We start from the raw sequence: 26,716 nt of genomic DNA on the forward strand, positions 1-26,716 counted from the left end.
GCAGTGCTTGTACCAGAGTACAAGTGACTATGCACAATCGGTGGATTGTTGAAATACAATTATAAAACACACACAAAAACACTTCAGCTCACCATTTGGGGGTTCTCGCTTTTTATCTGAAAGAAAACACAAACTTATTTTAGGTCTTTTTATGCATTAAATGCCATATAACAATACACTCATTTCAGATACAGAATACCACTATGTAGTAGCAAACAAATCCAGTCAAGTGAGCAACTTGCATTTTCTTCACTATATAAAGTAAAGGTAAAACCGATATAAATACAGTGGTCCCTTAGGCTGCCTGTGCATGGGTGTTTTTGCATTGCATTCCCTGCGGCGATAATCCAGCCACGAGAACGCAGTGCGAGCTTTCCATAGCGTCGCTATGGAAAGAGCAGTCCCCTGTCCATGAGCGGAGAATTATAGCGATTCTCCGCTCGTGGCCGGCAAATCGCAGCATGCTGCGAATTGCCGCGATTCTCTGCAGTGAGCCTATCTGGCTCCCGCAGCGGGATATCGCAATACCCGTGGACAGACAGCCTTCAGCTCTAGTATTAGGCTCTATTCACAGGGTTTATGCTATACATTGGCAGTATTACCCAATGTACGCCTGGCTCATAGCACTATACGGCCATAAAGTGCCATACTTCCCCATTGCGGGTGTTTCTCCCTCTTCCATCTTGTTGCATTCATACCAGTTCAATGGGCAGGATGACTTGTACCCTTCCTCCTCCTGCGAATCATTTGACAGCAGGCGGTGGACAGCAATTTGAGGCGCTTATAGACTGAACGAGAAGGTCACGATTCTCGTTTGCCCAAGTGAATGAGCTGGTGGCAGCCTGTAGAGAATCATGCAGTTCAGGGTTTCACATTCCTACGTCAAACCCTGAGGCCCAATGTCCATGGGCAAATCGGATTCTGCATGCAGGAGCCCGCAGTGGAATCCAACCCTGCCCGCGGCCGAAGACACTGCTTACCCGTCCTGGTCTTCACTGCAAATGTGTGTGTAAACGCCGGCTGGCATGCCGCCGCACATGCGCAGAGCAGTTTTTTATTTTTAATCTTCCATTCCCGTGGAATTCAACGGAAGCCGTCCGTGCGGGACCTGCACTGAAATGGAGCTTTCTGCGATTTGTTTTCCGGACCAAAAGGTCCACAAAACAAATCTGCATACTTTAGTTCCTGTGCGGAAGCCCATGTTTCTCTATGGGCGGCATGATTTGCGGATCTTCCAAAATGGGTGACCCATGTGGATCCCACATTTTAACAAACGGGTCCGTTCAATTCCGTCCCAAGACGGATCTGTTTGGCCAGTGAATTACACTTTCCTGCTCCCATAACGGAGCATAAAAATGGAATCCACAATACAGATGTGAACGAGTTCTTGAATATGTAAAATTCACCTCATCTTACAACTTACTAAAATTTTTGAAACTAATTATATATTATATGGTGCGGATTAAAAAAAATAATAAAATCAAAATGAACCATGCCTGATCGTCCTCTGTCTTACATTACATGCCACTGCAATTGGTGGCTGAATACAGTATAATATGGCTCTGCCAACAAAGTGCACAATGCAGTAAACTGCAATATAAGATGGTGTGAATCTATAAATGGCCTAACAAATTATATAAATTTTACCAGGTTTTTTAGGTCGTCTTGCAAGCAATTCGGCTATTGCTTTTCGGAACCTTTTTGCTTCCTCTTCACTTGCAAAGTTTAAGCCAATTTGAGATGTCTGTAGAACATAAAATACAAAATGATTCATGAATCCAATAAGAAGCCTTCATATTTAAGAAAACCTCAAGAATATCCCTTGATATTAAGAATAGACATCACAGAGAAAGCATTTAGGGGTTTTCCCCATTAATGACATTTATGCCCTATTGACAGGATGGATAATTAATGTCTGGCCACTGGGACCCCCATCAATCTGAGATTTATCCTCTATCCTATGAAAAGGAGATAAATATCCGTTGGAAGACCCCTTTTAATACTTACCGCCAAGAACACATGTAATATAGCATGACTTTAAATGCTTGCCACACCTAGGAAGTAAGGACTAGAACATAGATCTTGTATAACAATATCCCCTTAAGGACATGTTTTTCCCCCGATTTTCATCTCCATTTTTCAAAAGCCACAACTTTATTTTTCCACTGGCGCAGGCTTCTTGCGTGGCAAGCTGTAGTTTTTTACTGGTAACGTATCATGTACTGTATAAAAAATTAACAAATAAAAACCTCTATTCTGTTTTTTTTTTGTGTTTTTTTTTTTTTTTTAAAGGCATTAACTATACTGTGTTAATGACATACCGTATATACCGGCGTATAAGGCGACGGGGCGTATAAGACGACCCCCCAACTGTCACCTTATACGCCGGTATACAGTGGAGAAAAAAAAATAAATTCATTACTCACCTCCCACGGCGTTCTGTCGCGCTCCGGCAGGATGTCGCTCGCTCCGGCAGGATGTCGCTCGCTCCTCGTCCCCGGCGCAGCATAGCTTTCTGAATGCGGGGCTTGAAATCCCCGCTTCCAGAAAGCTAATACACACGCCGGCAGCCATGACATCATTGAATGGCTGTGATTGGCTAAAGCACACGTGGCTTCAGCCAATCACACTATTCAATGACATCATTGAATGGGTGTGATTGCTAACACGTGCGCCTTCAGCCAATCACAGCCATTCAATGATGTCATTGAATAGTGTGATTGGCTGAAGCCACGTGTGCTTTAGCCAATCACAGCCATTCAATGCTGTCATGGCTGCCGGCGTGTGTATTAGCTTTCTGGAAGCGGGGATTTCAAGCCCCGCATTCAGAAAGCTATGCTGCGCCGCGGACGAGGAGCGAGCGACAGCCTGCCGGAGCGAGCGACATCCTGCCGGAGCGCGACAGAACGGCGTGGGAGGTGAGTAATAAATTTTTTTTTTTTACACTTTTTTTTTTTTTTGTATTACCGGCGCATAAGACGACCCCCGACTGCAGAGCAGATTTTTCGGGGTTCAAAAGTCGTCTTATACGCCGGTATATACGGTACATTTTTTCTGTGGGTCAGTACAATGACGACGATCCCAAAATATTTATATATTTAAAAAAACAAACACATTGTGCTTTTTTAATAGTATTTACAATGTGAGATAAAAAGGGTATTCAATTTATTGCACGGGCTGTAACAGATGCAGCAATACCAAACATGTATTTTTGCTATTCATTTTTTTTTAAACAAGGAACATGGAAAAGGGCACAAATGTTTGTTTTTATTTTACTTTTTTCTTTTACATTTAATTTTATCTCCCTGAAGGGGACTGGAACCTACAGTCTTATGATCGCTCAGATTATACACTACAGTACTTTTGTACTGCAGTGCACTATCCATACTTTTACAATTAAAATCCATTGACTAGCGTCTGGTAGCCATTGTAACACATAAGAACTTGCGATTTCATGGTGGAGGGCCAATGACGTCAGGGAGTTCGCTCCCTCCCTCTGAACTCCGTACATGCCGTGAACAACATTGTGGCAGAAGGATGAAAAGTTTTACATTCTAGTTGTGCACTACTGTATTTTGGCCTGCAAGTGGCGCTCCGGACTGACTGCGGGTCTCCTGAATTGAACTGAGCAGCTTAGGAATCATCGCTTCATAGTCAGGCCGGGGCGCACTTCCATATTCGGAAGGCGAAACACAGGCAGAAAAATGTTAGTGTGTCATCAGCTTAAGGGCTTATTCACACGACCAATATTCTCACATGAGTTTTGTGCGTGAATTAGAAATCCATTCTTATGAATACACTTCACATGAGTGATATTTTTGGTTGTTCCCGCTGAACACCTCTCCCACGGAAATCAAATGGACCTTAAAAGACATTGCATGGCAATCGCATGCCATATGATGTGCACGCAATTAAAACGTGATGTTTTCCATTGAAATCAATGAGAAATACTTGTAGTCCTATGACGCACGTGAAACACGCTTGAGGATGCAAGCAGTTTGAGAAAAACAAAAACAAAAAAAAAGACACAAAGCACGCAAGTTGGTAAGCATGAAACATGGCCAGATATCACACTCATGCGATGTACCAGCGGATGTCGAAAATGCCTTCCATCACTTCGGTGAGGAACAGCAAGAGTTTCCAATCATTGTCAATGGGAAACCTTGCACTGAACTTGTGTTTCCAAACCCATTGAAAACAATGGGCGATGCGCTCCAAGGGAACGCCAAAACAGATTATATGCTGAGATTTTTTTCCAGACTGCAATGCGGGAAAGAAAAAAATAAATGCTCATGTATAGGACTCCATTTAAAAGAATGGGGTTCATATTTGTGCATCTCCCAACACACTGTCAAAAAAGCCTCCCATCACTTCTGGGAAGTAGTGAAGTTTCCAATGGAAAACCTTACATGAGCGATAGGTTTTCCTGTGCCAATAAAAACAATGGGCGATGCATTCTGAGAAACAGTCAAAGATAGAGCAAGCTGCGATTTTTTTCCCCACAATGCACAAATCTCATGCAATTTTCTTGGGTGTGTGAAAGTGGCCTCAGAGTTCCATTTTGGCGGAGTTGGTAGAAGTGTACCAACTCGGGCTTTAAAAAAATACAAAATAAAAAAAAAAGATATATATATATATATTTTTTTTTATATGGAACAATTCATGTAATGCAGAATTTGTTCTACTAGAACATTTATAGGACATTTCAAAACTTTCCTCAAGTTCTGCGAAAAGAAACATGCAACAAATTCTGCACATTCTATTGCAGATTTAAAATTTTGTAAAGGTTTTATGTTTTGAAATGTTCTCCAATAAATATATATTTTATGTTCTGACCAAATAACCTGATTATCACAATGGTGATGAAAAGCCTGATCTTACAATTTTAACACAGTAAATTTTAAATATTCTATATGAAGGACAGAAAAAAAGGATTTGGGAGTCAGTCTTGTAAAATTGAGGACGGAGTTTTGGCTTACCGACTGCACAGCCAAGATGAAAGATTATAGGAAAGAGATGGAGATAGATATGGGACAAAATCCATAATCCGTACCCCAAGAACACTTAGTCTGCATGATCTGCAGCCTGTTTGCATGTCGTGCCATGAAGCAGCAATCTTAAATCTTATCATCCCACCATAGATGTAATGTAATTTCTATCCATTACAGAACATAAGTACACAACATAATACTTACATCCCCAGCAAACGTGTGAAAATATGATCTTGGGCTATTATATACAAAGTTATAATATAGTTCCTGCTCGTAAAGTTGTCGGCCATCCTAAGGAAAAAAAAAGTATTATTCAAAGCTGAAATGTCTATAACCTATAAGCCTAAAAGTGGGTATTTGTACAGCAAATACTGCGTCTATGTTTTAGAGAGTGTGTGTGAGGTATACACTATAGCTGTCCATTATATGACTTGCATCCTGCATTTTCCAACAGTTTTCCACTCTGCAGGCTATTATGTCTAATTCTGTGTTCTCTCTGAACTTGTGGGAGAAGTCCAGCATTTAAGCTGTGTTCTATATACTGCACAAAGACAAAACGGCATATTCTGTTCTCCATCTGTACCACAGAGACATTATAATGGAGGACACTAGAGGAGTACTCAGCACCATAGATTTAATTCCAGTAGACAATCCTTTACTGTTACCAGCAGACATGTCTATTAAAGTCTCTTCCGCCAGTAGCTCCCTCTTCTCTCCATTGAATTCTATAGGCAGCATGAGACAACACTTACTTTGTGTTCTGTCTTACTATTTCCGTTACTAGAGAGGGACATCATTTAACAGACAGTGGACTGCAAATAAGGGAGACCCCTAGTTGACAGCAGTTAAGAGGGATTTTTCAATACAAAATGTAATTTTAGGTAAATAATGTAAATACTTTTGTCACACTGGCAATCACATAGGTTGTTTGTGAAGTTAGTGACCATTTAAAACACATGTCAAGCTATTACGACTTTAGAGAGCTTGCAGAAGGTTTAAAGAGTAGAATTTCAAAATCTGCATTTTATACCACGCTCCAAAAGTAGGCAGAGGAGTGGCAAATGAAGACTAATGCAGATAAAAATCAGGGCATCTAAAGAAAAATGCTCAAGATAGGACCACTCCTACCAGGCCTTTATGGCATATTTTGGGGGTATGCAATAAATTCCCAAGATGGGTATACTCTCTCTAAGGTAAACAGGAAAAGAGAGTAGGTCCAGTGTAAGGATGAACTTCTTCAGATCCAGACAGAGGAACAAGCAGCATGTGCCGCCTTACATGTTTCAGGCAAGCATGTCGATCAAGGGCAACATGCAAGACGGCAAAGGCGTCTTGTTCCTCCATGTCTGACTGGCTCTTTCAAAAGAGAAAGTTTTTATCCCTCGCTGGACCTTCTCCCTTTTCCTGTCCATCTGTTGTGGTTTCCAACCAGTCTTTGCATTGGAGGGGCTGCAGACGAGCTTGGTTTCTGCTGTGTGTATATCTCTCTAAAGGTAAACAACCAGTGCCAAGCAGCAGCCGTAAAGGCAATTAAAATCATTAGATGCACAGAAGCAAGCAAATGCTCAGGACAAGAATATCATTTAGCCTTTATACAAATCACTGGCCAGACCATACACCTACATAAATGTAACAATATGTATATTTATGAAGAGTAATGGAACTGATGTACTAGCTTGAAGGGAAAAAAATATATGGAGCCAAGTCATTTTCCAACACCACTGGGGCGCTAGAGGTGCTCGACTGGGGTTTTAGTAGCGTGGAACGCACCTCATGACGCTCGGCTGCCTTTTGTCATTCGGCATTTTAGGCTTTTTGTAATTCTTACAAGCACACAGGGACGAGTTTCGGGCATAGTTTGCCCAACATTCGTCCCGTCTAAATGGACCCCAAGACTGCTTGTATAAATAGGTCTATGTAAAGAGGCAGTCATGTGTGGTCTCCAAGTTTAGAGATTCGGACATTACTTTAAAAAGATGTTACTTGAGTTTTAATATTGAATACTAGACATACAAGATGTGCTCTACCTTTATATCATAAACTCTAATGAAATAGGATCTTTGTGGATTGTCCTTCACTAGGCATACTACTCCACAGCACTTCTTCACCCACATGGAATTACGGTCTGAGGCATATAGTTGAACAACAGACGAATTAATAGTCTGTGGATGGAAAAGGGAAAAAAAAATAGTAATATAACAAACTGAAAGAAAAAAAAAATAGTTAACCTCTTTATTTTTACCAACATACAGACATCAAGTGTTCCTAAACAATTTAAAAGGAGGTGAGAACACATACAAATACAGAAGCTACTATAAACAGTGTGTATATCAAGACATCTGGGCCAAACACCATTAGGTTTAATGTGTGTCGTTACAGGTAAAAATAATTAAACAGCTGGCCACAAGCTGAAATTTAACAAAAACGGCCACCAGAAGTCGGATGACTACCGACGGTTTCTGTCCTTCCTGGTTGCTGCTGACTAGGACATGTGACTGGTGCAGCCAATCACTGCCTATAGAAGACCACTGGTGTGGCTAGTGACTGCTGCAGCCAATCACTAGTTATAGAAGGTTACTGCTGTGGCCAGTGATTGGCTGTAGTGGTCATGTCCTGGTCAGCAGCAACCAGGAAGGACAGAAGTTGTGAAGCAGTGGGAAACCCCTTTATCTTCAGCGCAAAGAGGGGGTCCTGGAAGTAATCATATGGCCCCCCCCAGAGCCCTGATCTCAACCTCCAGTCTATCTCTGATTACATGAAGAAACAGAAGAACTTGATCAAGCCTACATCCACAGATCTGTGGTTAGTTCTCCAAGTTGTTTGGAAAAACCTCCCTGTCGAGTTCCTTTAAAAACTGTATTGTAAGTGTACCTTGGAGAATTGATGTCGTTTTGGAGGCAGAGGGTGGTGACACCTAAGGGCTAATGCCCAAAGCCAGATTTCTGCCGCTTTTCATGCGGTGGAAATCCGCTGCGTCACGCCACAGCTATTAGGTTTTATTGATCCTGATAGCTCAATGTTCATGCTGCAAAATTCAGCAGCGTGAAAGAAACCATGGCATGCCCCAATTGCTGCGGGAATACGTGCGGCCGGCTTCCATTGCAGTCAATGGAAGACGGCTGTCACGCTATAATTCCGCTGTAACACAGCGGAAGTATAGTGTGATTACGCGTCACCGCCCACCGCGTCATTCCGCATTGCCAGTGCGTCATGCGCTGTACTGCGCATGCGCGCCGGCTTGTCAGGGGGAATGCACACAGCGGATCCGGAGAGGGGAGTATGGGGTCTTTAGGGTGCACCATGACTGACACCGCTGTGATATTCCGCTGGCGGAGTGAGTCACGGCTGTGGGCATGAGGCCTAATACTGATGTGATTCACATTTCTCTTTTGTTCACTCACTTTGTTAATTAACAAAAATAACACTTCTATTTTTGAAAGCGTCCTTGCTTTATAACATTATCCCCACACCCGCCTAAGGCCGCCTGCACACAGGCGGAAATCCCGCGGCAGGATTTCCGCCACTGAAAGCCTGCATAGGAGTGCATTACAGTATGCACTCCTATGCAGACGGCTGCGGTTTGGCAAACAAACAAACCGCGGCATGTCCTATTTCTGTGCAGGGCTCACAGAGCCTCGCACAGAAACGTCACTCACCAGTACGCGCTCCTCCCTGCAGGCGCTCGGGTCGGATCCCGCGGCGAGAATTCTCGCCGCCGGATCTGACCTGCCCGTCTGCAGGCGGCCTAACACTATTACACAGTACTGTATACCTTGTCCACCATTTTCTTTGTCCCATTGAATCTAAATTGTGACTGGTTGCAAAGTTGCTTCATTTCTCAACTAGCAGGGTTTTGTTTCTACAGCTTCTTCAGACAACCCCATATCTGGTCCACTCCCTACTGACTGCCCTTCACCACCTGCCAGCGTACCAGGACTATACATGTATAACGTAAGGGACAGGTAGGAGGTAATCGGGCTCTGGACAGGGGATGAATGGCTTTGGTGGAAAACCTCTCTTACAACCTACGGCAAAGTTGCTTTACTTTTCACCTCATAGGTACAGACAGACACTTATTACGAAAATGGACAGAACCTTTATGAAGCAAAGACATATAAAGCTGGAAAACGGTCACATTATATGTAAGGCTTAAAACTAAGAAAGCAAAAGCCAAAGTCAGCTAAGAGTAAGTAAGGTGTGTACTTATGGATATGTATGTAGCTATTAACCACAGTTTACATTACAACACAACCCACAGATGATCATATATGTAAACACAACGGGCTTATTTGTGTCGGATACAAATCCACAGTTCTGATCCGATTCGAGTGACATTTTGCCTGAGCGTTTTTCAGCACCAGGCGATGAATACTGGTGGAATTAAAAATTGAAAACTTACCAACCTTCACTGTAATTTTTGTTGCCCATAGCAACCAATCACGGCTCAGCTTTCGTTTCTTATACTGCTGAGCTTAAATGAAAGCTGCGCTGTGATTGGTTGCTATGGGCAACACAGATTTTCTTTTGGACGACTTCCATAACAGTGCGGTGCCGGGCTCATTTTTGTGGCCCACTTTGTATATTCCAGGACTGCTAGTCATAAAAATCACCATGCAATGCAATGAATTATAAACCCCACTGCGCAGTCCACTGATTTGTAGGGAAACTTTTAACCTCCTAGGGCTACTCTACAGACCTAATAGTCTGTCATACTCTGGATGCCTCTTATGTATCCTATGTCTCCAGTCACTTCCATGCAGGACAGCCTCCTGTCTGATATTTATCAGGCACCACCTTGATGCAGAGATTTCTACTTTCACTATTCTGTGCTATTAATTCCATGATGCATCAGCCCAACATTACATAAGCAGTTAGAGGCTGTACCATCTCCGCTGCAAGAAAAACACAGCTCTTACACTGACATAAATAAGCTATAGACCATAAGTATACAGTCAGGAGGATAAGGTGTGATCTCCTCTATTATAACTGTGTGACTGGTGCCTTTAAATCATCATCAGTAACTGATAGAAGTGCCTGTATGGAATATTCCATGTAATAACACAGGAGTTATGCTGAATAAAATACTGACTAGTTTGGGAACACAAAGCTCAAGTAGATTGGTGCTGGCCAGAATTGAGATCATATAACAATCTGAGGGGAAAGAGGCCAGGAGTTTCAGATAGAAAGGCATAACTAACCAAGGTAATACTAGTCAATATATATATACAGGGAGATAACTAAAAAATAAAATTATTCATTATGTAAATTCACCTGAACGAGCTTACGATTATTTTTATGCTTGCATAAAATGGATGAGTGAGAAGCGAACGATTCTCGTTATTGATCGACTCACGTTTAGAGATGAGCGAGCACCAAAATGCTCGGGTGCTCGTTACTCGAGTCGAACTTTCAGTGATGCTCGAGAGTTCGTTTCGAGTAACGAACCCCATTGAAGTCAATGGGTGACTCGAGCATTTTTGTAGATGACTGGTGCTCCGCTAAGGTTTTCATTTGTGAAAATCTTAGCAAATCACCAAAGTCATGTAAAAAACACAGAAATGGATAGGGCAGGCGAGGAGCAACATGCAGGGCTGCATTTCGGGCTCCGAGGTCTCACTATTAAGCCACAATAGTGGCAAGAGTGAGACCCCCCCCCACTGTCAGCATAACGATCGTTCTCCTCTGCCACAGCTGTGGTAGAGAAAAACGATGTTAGCCCATTGAATTCAATGGAGCCGGCAATACAGCCGACTCCATTGAAAGCAATGGGCTGCCGGCGAGCGCGGGATGAATTTTCGGGAAGGGCTTAAAAATATAAGCCCTTACCTGAAAAAGAAAGATTTTAGTGTAAAAAAGAATAAAAATGCAGGCACTCTCTTCAATGGAGCTGCTGCTGGCGACTCCATTGAAGACAATGGTCCGCTGGCACACCTGAATTCTTTTTCAGGGAAGGGCTTTACATATACGCCATTCCCTGGAAATGAATTAAAAGGGATTTAAAAAACAAAAAAAATAGATACTCACCTCCCTTCAGCTTCCGGGGCACAGCCACGTCTTCTCCTGCTGTCCCCTGCACTGTGGTGCTGAACTGCTGTCATTCAGCTGAGAGCTGCGCTGAGCCAATCAGAGGCAACACTCACTCATTCATGAATTCATGAATGGGTGTGAGTGAGATCTGCCTCTGATTTGGTCACAGCCTGACCAATCAGAGGCAGCTCATTCAGCAGGCGGGGATTTTAAATCCCCGGCTGCTGAATACTACAGAGAGCAGTTCGGGAGAACTGCCAGCTGGCCGCAGCTGAACTCCGTCTGCCGGGACCAGGGGAGTATATTTTTTTTTATTTTTACACATTTCTGGATGAATTGCAGGGAAGGGCTTATATATTTAAGCCCTTCCCGAAAATTTATTGTGCGATCGCCGGCAGCCCATTGCTTTCAATGGAGCCGGCTGTATTGCCGGCTCCATTGAATTCAATGGGCTCACATCGTTCTGCCAGGACAAGGTGAGTATATTTTTTTTTTACTGTTTACACATTTTAGGATGATTTTCAGGTAAGGTCTTATATTTTTAATTAAGCCCTTCCCGAAAATTCATTCCGCGCTAGCCGGCAGCCCATTGCTTTCAATGGAGCCGGCTGTATTGCCGGCTCCATTGAATTCAATGGTCAGTGCTCGTTTAATCGAGACAAGTACCGCGTGGTGCTCGTCTCGAGTAACGAGCATCTCGAGCACCCTAATACTCGAACGAGCATCAAGCTCGGACGAGTATGCTCGCTCATCTCACGTTTAGTTTTGTTTAACTTTCACTTGTTTGAATAGTCGTATGTCTAAAAGCACCGAACACTCATTCGACAGATCATCTGTCAAAACAACCTGCAATGACCATGCCCATGTCAACGTTCATCAGCACAGGCATATTATCTGCCTGTGTAAAAGGAGCCTTATGGCACTTTTAGAAGGAACGATTTAAAACGAGCGAAAATGAATAATTGTTTGGTCTAAATGCGAGCCAATGATAATCACTCACTTCTCATTTTATGCAGGCACAGAAATAATCACTGACTCGTTCACTTATCGTTCAGTTTAGACAGCGCTCGTTTCATGCTTCTCATTCGCTTATAAAGCACATGTGACAGACTGAACAATTCTAATCTATTCCTCATTTACACAAGCCAACAATGTATCTGCCCGTCTAAACAGGCTGCACAAGCTGGCGATGTCACTCGCTCATCCAAAAAGATAGTCGGCTCGTCTAGAAGGACTCTTTGTGACCAGCCTATTCTGGGTCCTAACAATTGGGCATTTTTTTTCACCACAGCATTCAAAGAGCCATTATTTATTTTAAGCTTTCAGATGAATGAGAATTTATGTTTTGCAGATTGAGACATCTCTCTTTTACAGATACAATGTACCATAAAACTAAAACTAACTTTTGATGAGAAGGGTTAAATTTAAACAAGTCGCTATTTTACATTTCTGTTTAGCTTTTACAGGATTCACTGTGCATTATAGACCATTCATTTGGCAACTACAGAGATAATACAGCAAGTATTCAATTTTTGTCTCTGTGAGGCGCTTCAACATCATCATTTTGATGGCTTCTATAATAGATTGCTGTCCTTTTGTAATGCAGTAAGCCTGTCCATTTTACATGGACAGGCAGCCTATTAAACCTTTACCTTTCACCCATTCAGTCTTTGTATTTATAGCTTTGGTGGGGATTACATTTTCAGTTTATCTAGAGTCACAATATTTTTTATAGGGCCTATTAAACCACGCCTTTGGCAGGGACCAATAGGCTTCCGTACATAGACCTGGAAGGAGGCCATTTTTAGGCCCTTGGCTGCTAATGGGCAAGCCTCATCCGCAAATAGGACCAGAGTTGTGCATGCAAAAATTTTTCACTTGCACACTGACCGTATGTCAGTGTGAAAAGAGACTGAGGAGCAAATTCTTGTGCCATCAGAGTCCGGTCCGTTGTAGACATTGACCAAATAAATGCTTGTGTGAATTCTGTATAGCACACAGCTCTACTACATTTATCTTGATTCCCACACAAGAGAAACACATCTTGGCTCCTCCCACAGCAGTGACATGACCACAGGTGGTTTAGCTCACTGGATCTCTGTGGTGGTAGGTCGGAGTCCTCTGTCAGAACTACCGAATTCGGTCCGAGATAAGAACGACTTAGCTGTATTCTCATTTTGGTTTTTGTCCTTCCCTTTTCAAGAGCCCTAACTTTGTTGTTCTTCTGTTGGTTAGACTGGTTTAAATACGTTTTAGGACCTTCATTGACGCAATCAGGGGGGTGGAGCGATGACCTCACAGGGGGTTTGGTGGGCGGGGGGCCGAGAATGAAAAGCACTCACATACAAACTTACTGACAAATGGTCGTTAGCAGTTTGATTAAGAGTGCAAAGAATTTTATTACAACGTTACTGCTGGAAACCTTGCCAAGGCAAAAGCAAAAAAAAAACATGCATGCAGTTTCTCTGCTATATGGTTTCTGGGAGAGAAAAGCTGCAGATGCTCAAAAAGCACAGACAAACACTGCTGAACAATCTAAAGAGGCCACACAGGAAGGAAGAGTGTCTCCAATATGGCTGCCTCGAGAAAGTTACAATATTAAAGGCCATGAAAACCTTTGTGCATGAAAAATCTATACAGTCATATCTAACCAAGTGTTTGCAGAGAAAAAAAAAGTGCACTAATGTTTTTAATTGAGTTTTTCTTCTCATGCATTTAGAAAGTCTCACACTTGGTTTGCAAGCTCTCCTACATTCAAGAGTCTGGCTCAAGGGTGTGATCAGCTGGTCTCTCCCTCTCTCAAGAACCTGCACAAGCTCAGCTCCCCCTTCTCTCTTTCAGAGGCTGTGTAGCATAACCACACCCACTCACTACTACACAGCTATCTCTCCATCCTCTGAGTAGCTGCTGGTCTATTCCCCGCACTGCTGTTAACAGCAGGAAATTCACCCAGAGTGAATTATAGGTCTCTGCAATAGTAGCTTTCTCTGCTCTCTGTCCACCTGATCACCATCATCTTCTGGCAGTCTACATCCCTCTGTAATAGCCGAGTGGAAAGGCAGTGAATGTTCACTACAGGGGAGCAGGCTTGGGGAGGAGCCAGTCTGTTTACTCTGACAATTTTGCTATGATTTCAGTTCTCCAGTCTGCAGTGTCCCAGGGAAGGGGGAGGGGGAAGGGACTTGTACAATGCAAGCATAGAAATAAAAAAAAACTATTAGGAATTTTTAATGAAATCCAGTTACAAAAAAAAAAAAAAAGGTTTATTTCTAAAAACAGTGATAAAGTTTAAATGTGTGCATAGCCTTTAAAACAAAACCCACCACATTTTTAAGTTTCTACATACATGATGCATTGTTCTTAAAGTATTTAATTTTTGTTTTAAACAGCTATATTATAACTGGATTATGTGTTTGCAGCAGCATTCATCATTCTGATAACTTTGCTTAGATCTAATTAGAAATAAGGAGTTAAAAGGGTAGACAGGCACAGCAACAGCACAGGGAAGCAGTGATATGTAGGAAGCCTTTACATACTCTACCAGCTCTTCCCACTTCCACAACTGCATTACACAAAGCCCACAGTGAGCATACCAAGCGTTCTGTTGGGATAATTTAGGAGGATGCTTCAAATAAACACTTCATTCATTCTAACCTTTACAATGTCCACACCAGCGCATTGCGAGCAAATGCCGAAAAGAAAAGTTCAGAACAATTCCAACAAGTGCAAAAAATAAGTGGTGCACTGTTCAGTAATCCCTACCCTATTAACAGTGCCAAAACGGACAGGGGTCCCATCTTGTAGAATGGCTTTCACAATGTGCTCACACACCTGCTGCAAAGTATCAGCAAGATCTGCAGAATTAAAGCAAGCTCATTCTCTCTATGAAAGCAAACCACAAGTGACCATCATGAGAACCCGCGATATGGTCAGAAGTGTGAGGCCGCTTTCACGCATGGGGTCGAAACCGCAGAGTTTTAACGCACCCCATCATTGTGATGGGTGATTAAGTGTGCTAAAAAGCGTAAAAAAAAAAAAAAAAAAAAAGCACAACATGAAAATAGAGTAGAGTGCTAGAAAAATATGGCGCTAAAAACACCAGTCAAACACTAGTCTGCAAAGCCTCTACCGACAAAGTCAGCACATGTTAGCAGCTTAACTTTCTGCATGCACATCTCCCCTTTATCTCTATGGATGGTGTGTATGCCGAAAGATTCAAGGTGCTGGCATGCGCCAACTCTGCCTGGGGACACCACAAGAACAAAGGGAATCGGCGAGTGACAGTTCCCTGCACGGTATTATTGTACCTTGACGCCACCGGAAGCTAGGGGTTTGACAGGAGGAACGCCCCTGTTACACCCCCAGCTTCTGATTGGCTGCATTCGTCAAGGTGCTGGAAGGTCCTTTACCAGCGTCTGTATACAGTCTATCTGCCCTGCCAGCGGAACCCTGCCTCCGTTCCCTGACCGGTACTTGCAGCTCTCCTAGCAGCGGCCCTCGGCCTCTGTTCCTCACTGGTACTTGCAGCTGTCCTGGCAGCGACCCTGTGGCTCAACTCCGTCCCAGCTACTTGCAGCTCCCCTGCCACTGGCCCTCTGCCTGCGCTACCTCACACCTGGAGAGTGCCAACAGCCACATTTAGATGATCACTGTGGACGGGAGTCCAGGGTCTCTTCACACCCGACAGGCGCACAGGGCAGAACTGCGGGACCGGACAGTTAAAGCAGCGGGGTCCGGGGCCAGCCAAACATGCGACAAGAGCAGGCACAGGAGACTTCCACGGCCCCCTCCAGGGACAGAGGGGTGAAGATCCCCACTCCGGCCTCCTATTTGGAAAATGACTCCTGAGACTACAGTGGGCTGACAGCAAAGTCGTAGCACATAGCAGTGACCGAGTGGAGGCAGACGGCTGCTGCAAGGGGGACTGTATCCAGACGCTGCTAAAGGACCTTCCAGCAGCTTGACGAATGTAGCCAATCGGAGCTAGGGGTGTGAGAGGAGCGTTCCTGCATCCAAGCCCCGTCAAACCACTAGCTTCCTGGTGGCGCTAAAGTACAATAATACCTCCCTGCACTCCCCGTCAACTAAACTATAAGCAGTATAAGGGCTCACTCACACGAACATTTTCTCCGCGTAATATGCAGTGTTGAACCTGCATTGACTTGCACTGGGGTATTCAAATCTATGGTTTGTTTTTTTTAACGAGCGTGAGAAAAAAAACAAAAAAAAACCCCAAACAGTATGTCCCATTTGACCAAAAATCACCCATGCAAGTCTATGGGAGCATGCAAAATCCACAATGACCACTTATGCAAGAAGGCAGCACAAATCCTCCAGTCCTTGTCTTTTTTTCTCTTCTCTTTAATAGACATGAAATACATGTGCAAAAAAAAAAAACGCACCAAGGATCAAAACGTAGTGATTATGAGCAGTATCTTTCACGGACTGAAACTGCTCATGCCCTCATGTATTTTTGATACTCGCCTGCCTGCTGTGCCGTCACCCTCTGAAAATCTCGTGGAGCACGGAACTCTCCTATAGACTTGTTCATGCTTTTACACAGGGCAATCATTCAAAACTGCGCAGGAACCTGAACAACCAGAGCAATAATCGCCCCGTCTAAAAAGGGCCTTTAGTCTGTGTAATACTGTTACATGGACCCCAAAATGGAAATTGCTTAGAGGGAGGGGGGGGGGGGTCGCAGTTTTTTCCAGTCACACAGTTTTGAGAGGAGATCACAGCTCACCCTCCTGACGGTATTCTTATGGTCAGTAACCTGTTGAGCTAAATATAGAAGGTAATTAACTCCTTCAGGAGCAGGGATTTTTCATTATTTCTTTTTTGTCCCCACCTTCCAAGAGCCATACCTTTTTAATTTTTCCATTGACATGGCCATTTGTTTATGAAGGACGAGCTTTATTTTTTAAATGGGACCATTTCACGTACCACATAATGTGTAGAAAAAAAAACAACTTAAAAATGTTTAATTGAGAAAATTGAAAGAAAATGCAATTGTGCCATTTTTTTGGGGGGGGGGGGGGGTTCAGAGTGCAGTAAAAGTGACATGTGAATTTTGTTCTATTGGTCAGTCGGACAGTTTTTTAATGTTTATTTTTAAAAAGGAAATTACATTTTTTTCTTTAAAAAAAACTTGTGTCTATTGGGCAGTGTGAGGGCTTGTTTTTTTTTATTGCAGGGTGAGCTATAGTTTTTATCAGTACCGTTTTGGGAATCATCTTTTAATCCCTTTTTATTTACGTTTTTTGGGAACCAGGCTCACACGACTGGGTCAGATTCCACATGCCCGCAGCGAAATTCGTCTGTGCGCACGGCACTAACCCGTATTGCAGATGACCGCGGAAGCTCACAGGCAGTCATGCACAATGTATGTCTTCTGCACGCATTTCACAGTAAAATAAAGCATGCTGCGACTTTTCTTGCGCTTGCGAAATATACAAATGAGTATCCTCAAGTGTGAAGGGAAAAAAAGTAAAGGGGAAAAAAATTTTCAAAAATGCATGCCTTTCAATGCCTGAGTTGCACCATGGAAAGTCAGACAAGGGATTACACTGAGGGAAGCGCCTGCAATTCACAGATGAAACCTCCAGAGTGTGACAGGCAATCAGGTGAGGGAAACCAGGGATGCAAAAATGTTTTTTCTAAAGTGGCCCTTTAAGAAAAGGCCAACAGGGACATAAGCTACATGAAAGAGCATTGTTCCATCTATGTTGAGGGTTTTTGCAAAGAAGACAAACCACAATGGAACCAGCGATGGACTGTTCACACAAACATATACCTTGTGCTTTTCAAGTTCTGTAGAGAGGTCTATGGGAAAAAAGAAAGGTAACAAAAACATGTCGTCGTTTTTGGTTATTATGTACAACCTCAAAAGGCCAGGAAACCACCACAAAAAATGCATCTAGTCACAGCATTTTTGTTTTGAAGAAGCAGCGCTGTGTAAGAAACCAGGCCTTATGCCCATGGAATACCGTAGCAGAGTCCGTCACGGCGCCCACCCCAGACCCCATATTTACCTCCGGATCCGCTGTGTAGCTCCCGCATGACACTGCCTGTGCTACAGCGAACTATAGCACGACGGGCGGTTTCCATTGACTACAATGGAAGCAGTCCGCGTGTATTCCCGCAGCAAATAGGCCATGCCACGGGTAATTTCATGCTGTGGAATTCCGTAGCATGTACATTGAGCTATTAGGTTCAATAGAACCTAATAGCTGCAGTGAAACGCCGCAGATTTCCACCGCGCTTTACGCAGTGGAAATCCGGCCGTGGGAATTAGGCCTTAGGCCACTAACACGTGTTCAGAAAATGCTGCTCGAAATAATGGCACTTTTATTGTGATTTTGAGCGGTGTTTTTCAACGCGTGTCACAGTGTTCGACATCGCCTTTATTGCACATCATTGTGATGGGTGAGGAGGTGCGTTAGAAATACAGCAGACAGCGCTCGGGGAAAAGAAAAAAAAAAGAAAAATCGCAGTGTTAGAAACCGCCGTGTTTGAGCGCAGGTCTGCGAGGCCCTGATGAAATCAATGGAAGCATTGTACCATGATTAGAACGAAATCCAAAATGCTGGAGTAATTACGGTAAAAAGCGCATGTGTGAGAGCGGCCTTATACTGCGGATTTTCACAGGAGGAGGTGAAATCCACATCAACATCGTTGTTTTCAGCGTGTGGATATGGCGTAAATATGAACCCTCTAACTTCTGGCTGCAAGTGAGCTGGAAGAAAAAGAGCCAAGACAGCAGCGAGCGGTCCGAGCAGGAAGCAGAGCTGCTGAGTAGGAACATAACCTGAGAGGCTGTTTGCACATAACCCTTCTGCTGGGTCAGTAGCTTGGGCATTGTGTGTAAACATTCTACGCTGCAAAGGCATTCAAATTCCAATCTCTTCTCCCTAAGGAAGAACAAGACCAAATATTTCCTGTTGCAAATGCTGACCGGCCAGTACATCCCCTCTGATTATACTGCAGCCATCAGTATGGCCGCACTAGAGGAAGGCTCCTCCCGCTGGACTTGGGCTCAAAGAAGCAAAAATGTTCAGAGATACAAGTAGGCAAACACAGAAGTGACAACTACAGCTGGGGAATCCTCCAGCAACTAGTTACTACGAGGGTCTCTTCACAGACCCTAGTTCACAGTCTGTCTTATGTGACGGAAAAACCGCTGTACGCACAGCGAACATCTCATCAGAGCCTGCTGCAGCACACTACCAGTCCAGCGGTCCGTAGGAGGCCACCGCTCATGCAACCATTCAGCGGGGTTGTGGCTTACGTTAGAAGCAGATGCGAGTCTAGTCTTGTTCTGTAGTGGCACTACTTGCAATCACTTTCAGCTGCATTCTCCAATAGGACATCTGGAAATGGAGTATTTTACTAGACTTATTACAGTGAATGACACAACTAACACCCTAATTCTTTCTCAGGGACTGGAGGGATAGCGAGAAGCAGACCAGGAATGAACGGAGCATGGCTACAGGGTCGGACTGCACAGGTGATTGCTGCCAGTTATCCCCAAGACACACGAATCTGTACAGGAGCCGCCTTGTAGAAGCTCAGACATCCTGCTGCAGATCGGACGTGGAATGCCTGCCTCCAAACCCGCACCACACAGGTGTGCATGGACCAATGAAAGTCCAATGACTCCACTCACCTTGTATCACATGGCTGTGATACGCGGTGAAAACACGGTCGTGGGCGTGAGCCCTCAGAGAGTAATAAATGCAGATTTTACCATGGAGTCATCACAGATTCATTTGGATGCAAACTGATGAAAGTTGCACAGAAAAGGGAAAAAAAACAAAACAAACTAAAAAAATTGCATGCAAATCTCATGGAAAAGAAAAAAAAGTGGCCAATTCTTCAGGACTGAAAAAAAATACAATACGTGCCCATGTGAATATATCCTTAGGCTACATTCACACAAGCGTAAATCCTGCTGCATTCTGAAAGTGATTATGGCAGATATTGGACTGCTCACTGGACGGAGGAGGCACTGTAGCCAATGCCTCCAGGACACATTTCGGTATGTGGCTGAACTGGTTCCTATCGGGTAGTATGGACAAGCCTTTCAGTACAATCTATGTTAAAAAGCAAAAAAAATGTGAAAAATTTGCCGTGGAATTCACATGGTCAAGGAGCCTGTAAGAGGGGTAACCCTAATGTTTTACAGGAATCAATGGGATATACATCAGCTTGTGCGTCTATAGATCCATCTGCAACAGGCCAACCTTACCCTATGGAAATCCATGGATTCCAGATACATAAATGTGTGTATTCCTGTATGCACTCCAATTCCAGGACTCCCTATAAAGGTAAGGGATCTAAAACACAAAACTGCATTTTACGTCTGCAAAAAAAAAAAATAAAAAAAATAAAATCTGCAACATTTTCATAACCAACACCATTGGTATGGAATCTGACTAGAACTTAGCGCCGTTTCCACAGCCAATATCAATAGCCGCAGTGTTGCCCCTCCCCTCATCCGGCTGCGCTCACTAGAGACCGTCAGGCCAAGGCAGCGCAGACCATTTCTAGTCATAGTCCACGCTGATGGGGCAGATTTTGACCGCTGCAGGGGAACTTCCTGACAGCCTGCAGACGCCCGCCACGGATTGCACAGCAAATATCTGTGTGTGCGCAGGCAGCCTTAAGCACAGGTAATGGCCATTAGCAGGATTCTCTGCAACCACAAAGTAGTTTATATACATTACATCAGAAGGGCAGGAGCTGCTTCAGAGTCATTTATACTACATTAGTTCCATCTCCGTCCTTTTCTCACCATGGACTTGCTAAAACGCTTACTATTGCCCTCATCCACTCTCCGTTCGATTATTGCAACTCGTTGCTGATCGTCCTTCCCCTGCATCAGACTCTCCCCCCTCCAATCCATCCTGAATGCGGCAGCCAGGCTCATATTCCTGTCCAGTCGCTACTCAGACGCCTCTGCCCTGTGCCGGTCACTGCACTGGCTGCCCGTCAAATACAGAATTCAGTTTAAACTCACTACCTTCATCCACAAAGCCCTCCACAGTGCAGCGCCGCCCTACAGTGCCTCCCTCATCTCAATCCATCACCCAGCCCGTGCTCTCCGCTCTTAACAAAACCAGACTGAGTGCCCCTTTAATTCGAACTTCTCATTCCCGCCTCCAAGACTTCTCCAGAGCAGCACCAGTCCTCTGGAACGCACTACCAAAGGCTATCCGGGCAATCCAGGACTCGCAGAACTTCAGGCGTGCTCTAAAAACACACCTCTTCAGGAAGGCATACCGCATACCCTCAAACTCCTCTGTACACCACCTGATAACATGCTCCCTGACCTACTGACTGCAATCCCTGCTAGCCGCAATAAACCGCTCCTGCAGTCACACTGTTTAATGTCTGACCATTGTCTGTCTATAGCACCCCCCTCACTCTCCACCTCCCCATGCCGTGCACATCTCCAGCCCCTTTACCTTCTGTATCACCCCACTATTCGTAGTATGTAAGCTCGTTGGAGCAGGACCCGCACCCCTATTGTTTCCATCAACTGATTACTATGTAACCGTGGTTCTGTAATTTGTGTACTTTTGTTCCTCTGTATCCCCCTGTCTATGTAAGCACTGCGGAATATGTTGGCGCTATACAAATAAAGATCATCATCTTGCTATTGTGTTCTGTTGTCACCCAGGTCCCTGTGTGTCTTCTAACATCTACACTACATTTGTCGAGCATTAGGATGTATTCACTGCGGTACTGAATGTGAAATAGAACCTCAACTGCGTCAGGAACACCAGCAAAAACACCTGTGGTTCTACTAGTGCAATTCTAGGTCCATTCAGAAATCACAGGATTACCAAAGCTAATGAATGGATGGAAACCACTGCGGACGTAGAAGTGTAGGACACCGTAAACATACTTTATTATACTGGACGTATGATAAAGACCTACCACAACTGTCGGCTCGCACACGCTGACCAAGCTGCCGGCATCATGTTGGAGAGCAGGAGGAGCTGAGCAGACTGATATATAGGTGTATGAAGGAGTCGGTCAGTATGTAGTCACACTGAACCAGGGCTGGGGCATCATAAGGGCCCATTCCCATCAGTGTTTAGGGCCTCAATCACAATTCCACTTAGGGAGCGGAAAAACAAACTTAAAACGGAAGCAAACATTTCTGGTTTTGATCCCATTGACTTCAATGGGTTTTCAAAATAAAAGTTAAAATTTGAAAGCAAACTGAAAGCTTCCAGTTTACCTTCAGGTTTTTTTTTTAACTGAACAAAAACGCTAAAGATTGCGCAATTTGTTAATTAAAAAATAAATAAAAATGTTAACACTGAAGCGGCAGCTGGTACAATTGTGGGGAATCCACAATGGAATATTTTGATAGACTGTTACTACATCAACGGTGGGAACTGTAAGAGAAACGTATAGCGTCCGCACAGCGCTGGGTATACTGAAGCCTTCCATCCATCATCTATACCTCCAGCACAGGAGGCAAACGTCAACAGTGCAAATAGATGTGATTAGTAAGTTTCCCATGAAACTTTGCCTCATCTCGTGTGTTCACTAGTAAGGAGCACATTACAGCAACGCCCCCACTGGAGTACCAAAGCAAGTTTCCCCGAGTAGAATGTACAGTGGTAGTAATCCTTACCATGACTGATGTGTTGTGATGACTTGCTTTACAGTACTGTAATCACGTTACAATGCATTATGTGGGTAGTCAGGCCTCCCTTACACAGGCGTTCGCAGAAACGCTGCGTTTTTCAACGCTGCATTCACTGTGGTTTCAGCAGCGTTGTAATGCGTTTCTGATGTTTTGGCTGCGTTTTCAGCAAAACGATACTCCCCTAGCAGGCACCGTCCGGGTCCAGCCCACTGCTCTCCGTGTACTTGTCAGCGCCAACAGAGCATCTATTGCTTGTAAGCCTGCCAGCAGCAATCGGTTCTTGAGCGCCAGCTCAGCCAATTAGAGCTGGGGCTTGATGCACCAATCACAGCCATTCATTAAATGGCTGTGATTGGTTCATTGAGTGCCAGCTCTGATTGGTTCTTAAGCGCTGGCTCAGCCAGTCAGAGTAATCTCTTGCTGGAGGCAGGGTTTTCAACCCCATTACCAGCAACAGATGCTCTGTCAGTGCCCGGCAGTATCAAATAGCTTGCAGCGCCCACTACAGGTCCATTTACACCGAACTATTTCTTGGCATGCCGTTCAGTGTAAACAGCAGTCGTCCACTTCTGAACGACTGCCTGCTTACAGTGAATGGAGGCGGTGAAGGAGAACGCTCCGGGGCACTCCGACCTCCATGCTGACGGCGCACTGAACTATCCAGCGATACTGATAAATACCGTGTAAATGGGGTGTAATCACCCTGCGGAAGCCCGACCACAGCAGAGCACTAATGTAGGAGCTGCCAGCAGTGAAGCCTCTCATTACAGGCAGTGATGCAAGCGCTATCAGTGATTCACATCAGGCCTGGGGACGTAGCAGGCGCTTTATATCTTGTGCAATCCCCGCTGCGGCCGGTAGTTCTCTCCGCCTCACCCTATAATCCCAGGCTGGGGAACCTGGAGACAGATGGAAGGAGAGTCACTGTTGTGGGAGATCCATAGCGCCCCCTGCAGTCCTCACTAAGGGGCAATTCATCGCTACAAGGCTGGAACCAGGCGTTTACTTTGGAACGGTGTCGTCGTCTTAGACGTGCAGATAATTTGTTAGATTTTTTCGACTATCAATGGGACTTTCTAATGATAAAACCGCAAGACACAAAAATCACAAACCAAACGTTCGGAATGCGTTTGTATCATTAGAAAGTCCCATTGACATTCGTGTTAAAAACCACCAGTGTGTGAGAGCCCTGAGTGTTGGGGGCCACGTCTGCACTGACGTGTGAGAGCCCTGAGTATTGGGGGCCACGTCTGCACTGACGTGTGAGAGCCCTGAGTATTGGGGGCCACGTCTGCACTGACGTGTGAGAGCCCTGAGTATTGGGGGCCACGTCTGCACTGACGTGTGAGAGCCCTGAGTATTGGGGGCCACGTCTGCACTGACGTGTGAGAGCCCTGAGTGTTGGGGGCCACGTCTGCACTGACGTGTGAGAGCCCTGAGTGTTGGGGGCCACGTCTGCACTGACGTGTGAGAGCCCTGAGTGTTGGGGGCCACGTCTGCACTGACGTGTGAGAGCCCTGAGTGTTGGGGGCCACGTCTGCACTGACGTGTGAGAGCCCTGAGTGTTGGGGGCCACGTCTGCACTGACGTGTGAGAGCCCTGAGTGTTGGGGGCCACGTCTGCACTGACGTGTGAGAGCCCTGAGTGTTGGGGGCCACGTCTGCACTGACGTGTGGGAGCCCTGAGTGTTGGGGGCCACGTCTGCACTGACGTGTGGGAGCCCTGAGTGTTGGGGGCCACGTCTGCACTGACGTGTGGGAGCCCTGAGTATTGGGGGCCACGTCTGCACTGACGTGTGAGAGCCCTGAGTGTTGGGGGCCACGTCTGCACTGACGTGTGAGAGCCCTGAGTGTTGGGGGCCACGTCTGCACGGAACGGTCATCGCTGGTCTCCACGAGTCAGCCATTACTTGTACTAGAGGCCCTCAGTGATGTCCCTCTGCTGTAAGCTGCGGGGAAGTCAGAGTCCCCCCAGCAGCCTACAGGCGTCATCTACACACCGGCGACACAACGCTCAGATGGTCGGCATCAGCGACGCTCTCCGGACCTGAAACCAGAGCCAGCAGCCACGGACCCCCGCTTACAGGAGGCTGTACGTATCGTACCTGCCACTAACTCATATCACATGGTCGCCACCTATCACCATCTGCTCGGGTCCAGGCAGCCGCGGGCCCCGCGCTCACCCGGGTCCAGGCAGCCGCGGGCCCCGCGCTCACCCGGGTCCAGGCAGCCGCGGGCCTACATAGTCATGGGCCCACAGTCACCTGTGTACTTACAGCTGCCTGTACCTGACCCGTCACTGACTGATATCACGCGGACGTCGCCTATCATCACACCCATCACTACCTGCTCAGGTCCAGGCAGCTGTGGGCCCATGCTCATCCAGGTTCAGGCAGCCATGGGTCCAGTCACCTGTGTACTTACAGCTGCCTGTACTGTACCTGTCACTGACTGATATCACGTGGTCGCCTCCTATCATCACACCTATCACTACCTGTTCAGGTACACAGCAGTCCTCCCTCCGGCCCGCTAGGAGGCGCCCTCTGCAGGTGTCCTGCCCGGGGGCGGCCGGTACCGTCCTCACGCACCCCCCGTACCGGGCCCCGCACTCACCACACACTTCTTCCCCAGGTAGCCGTACAGGGTGTCGTTCTCCTGCGCGGTCAGCAGGATGGAGCCGCAGTTGGTGACCCGCTTGGTCTGCCGGTTGTTGTTGTTGCTGCTCATGTCTGCGTGTCAGTGTCCCGCCTGCGGACGGCGCTCTACCCCGGTGCTGTGAGGGTGAGTCAGGGCCGCTCCATGTCCCGGGCGCCTGTCGTCGTGTTGTGGGAGGGTCCGCCGCTGCCGCTTCCTCCCTAGCTGGCTGAACAGGCCGGCGCTCAGCTTGGGGGGCGGGGCTTGTGTGACGTGCTCGCTCACAAGAGCGGACGTGCGGGAACGTGCAGGGCGCTGATAACGCGCTCTGCTGCCCCCAGCGGTAGTAGATAAGCACTCACTGCGCTATCGTATATTCACCCTACGTCACGCAAACGCGAAGCTGCATTGCACTGAAAGGTTTTTGGTCTGTCAAGGTTCCGTAGTCACCTGAGCCTGGCACTCCTGAAGCACAGTGTGGGTGTGTGCCCAGTGTGTAGAGTCAGGGTCGCTGAACTGGTTGGGTCTGCGGTCCGCACACGTCATTGCTTCAGCGCTGCTCCCAGAGTGTCAACAACTCCCCGCAGTACACAGGCTGCACGGCCGCATTCACAGCAGCTGTGTATTTGCAGATTGGGCATTGCATATTAGTGCGTGCAAGTGTTTTCTGTTTTTTTACTGTACTTTTTGTGCGCATTGCAAAAAACACCCACGTGCTCTCCGGCTAGTTTCACGCGGGCGATCGCGATTTTGCTGCGAGAAAATCGTGGCAAAATCGCATGTTTGTTTGCAGGATTTTTGAGCGTCAGCGATGCTTTTTTTTAGAATAATCTAACACTGCACCGCCGCCGCCATTTTTTATCGCAAAAGTTAATAGGACTTTTCTAATGTTAAAATTGCAATGCAAACTAGTAGCATTGTGATGCGATAAAAAGGAGCCCCCATAGGGATACATGGGAGATAAAAAAAGGCCATCGCAGAAAGATCGCGCACGCTGCGACTCCTTGTTCTCCCAGCATCGCATCACTGAAACTGCAGATGGGAAGGAAGCCATTGTAAATCGTTGGTTTCATAATCTGCATGATTACTGACTCTTGCATTACATAAAAATCGCGCAATTTTCTCACCCGTGTGAAATCACCCTCAGCCATGGTCAATTAGTTTATTGAGTTCAATACGTGCCTGTGCGCTAACACATTGGAATCAGTCGCTTCTGTTTTGTGCGTATTGCAGTTTTTTGTTCACAAATACGCTGACAAAGACATATATGTCCCTCTAATTCAGCCTATTACCCCCCAGTGTGGATCCAGAGGAAGGCAAAAAAAAACCCAATGAGGTAGAAGCCAATTTTCCCTATTTTAGAGAAAATAATTCCTTCCCGACTTCCAATTGGAAAA

At 45.6% G+C, this 26,716-nt stretch overlaps 1 protein-coding gene across 1 annotated transcript in view; it reads right to left on the minus strand.

Annotated features, from left to right (window-relative positions):
- Nucleotides 1-25,588, minus strand: part of WASL (WASP like actin nucleation promoting factor) — a 50,438-nt gene extending 24,850 nt beyond the window's left edge. Inside the window, exons 1-5 of the mRNA XM_066591856.1 lie at nt 25,299-25,588; nt 7,019-7,153; nt 5,196-5,282; nt 1,648-1,744; nt 93-116 (exon numbers count right to left, since the gene is read on the minus strand). Of these exons, the coding sequence (XP_066447953.1) occupies nt 93-116; nt 1,648-1,744; nt 5,196-5,282; nt 7,019-7,153; nt 25,299-25,412 (457 nt within the window). The 5' untranslated portion in view covers nt 25,413-25,588. The remainder of the gene's footprint in view (nt 1-92; nt 117-1,647; nt 1,745-5,195; nt 5,283-7,018; nt 7,154-25,298) is intronic.
- Nucleotides 25,589-26,716: the final 1,128 nt, after the last annotated feature.

The sequence above is a fragment of the Eleutherodactylus coqui genome, chromosome 2, assembly GCF_035609145.1.
Source record: "Eleutherodactylus coqui strain aEleCoq1 chromosome 2, aEleCoq1.hap1, whole genome shotgun sequence".
Lineage (NCBI taxonomy): Eukaryota > Metazoa > Chordata > Amphibia > Anura > Eleutherodactylidae > Eleutherodactylus > Eleutherodactylus coqui.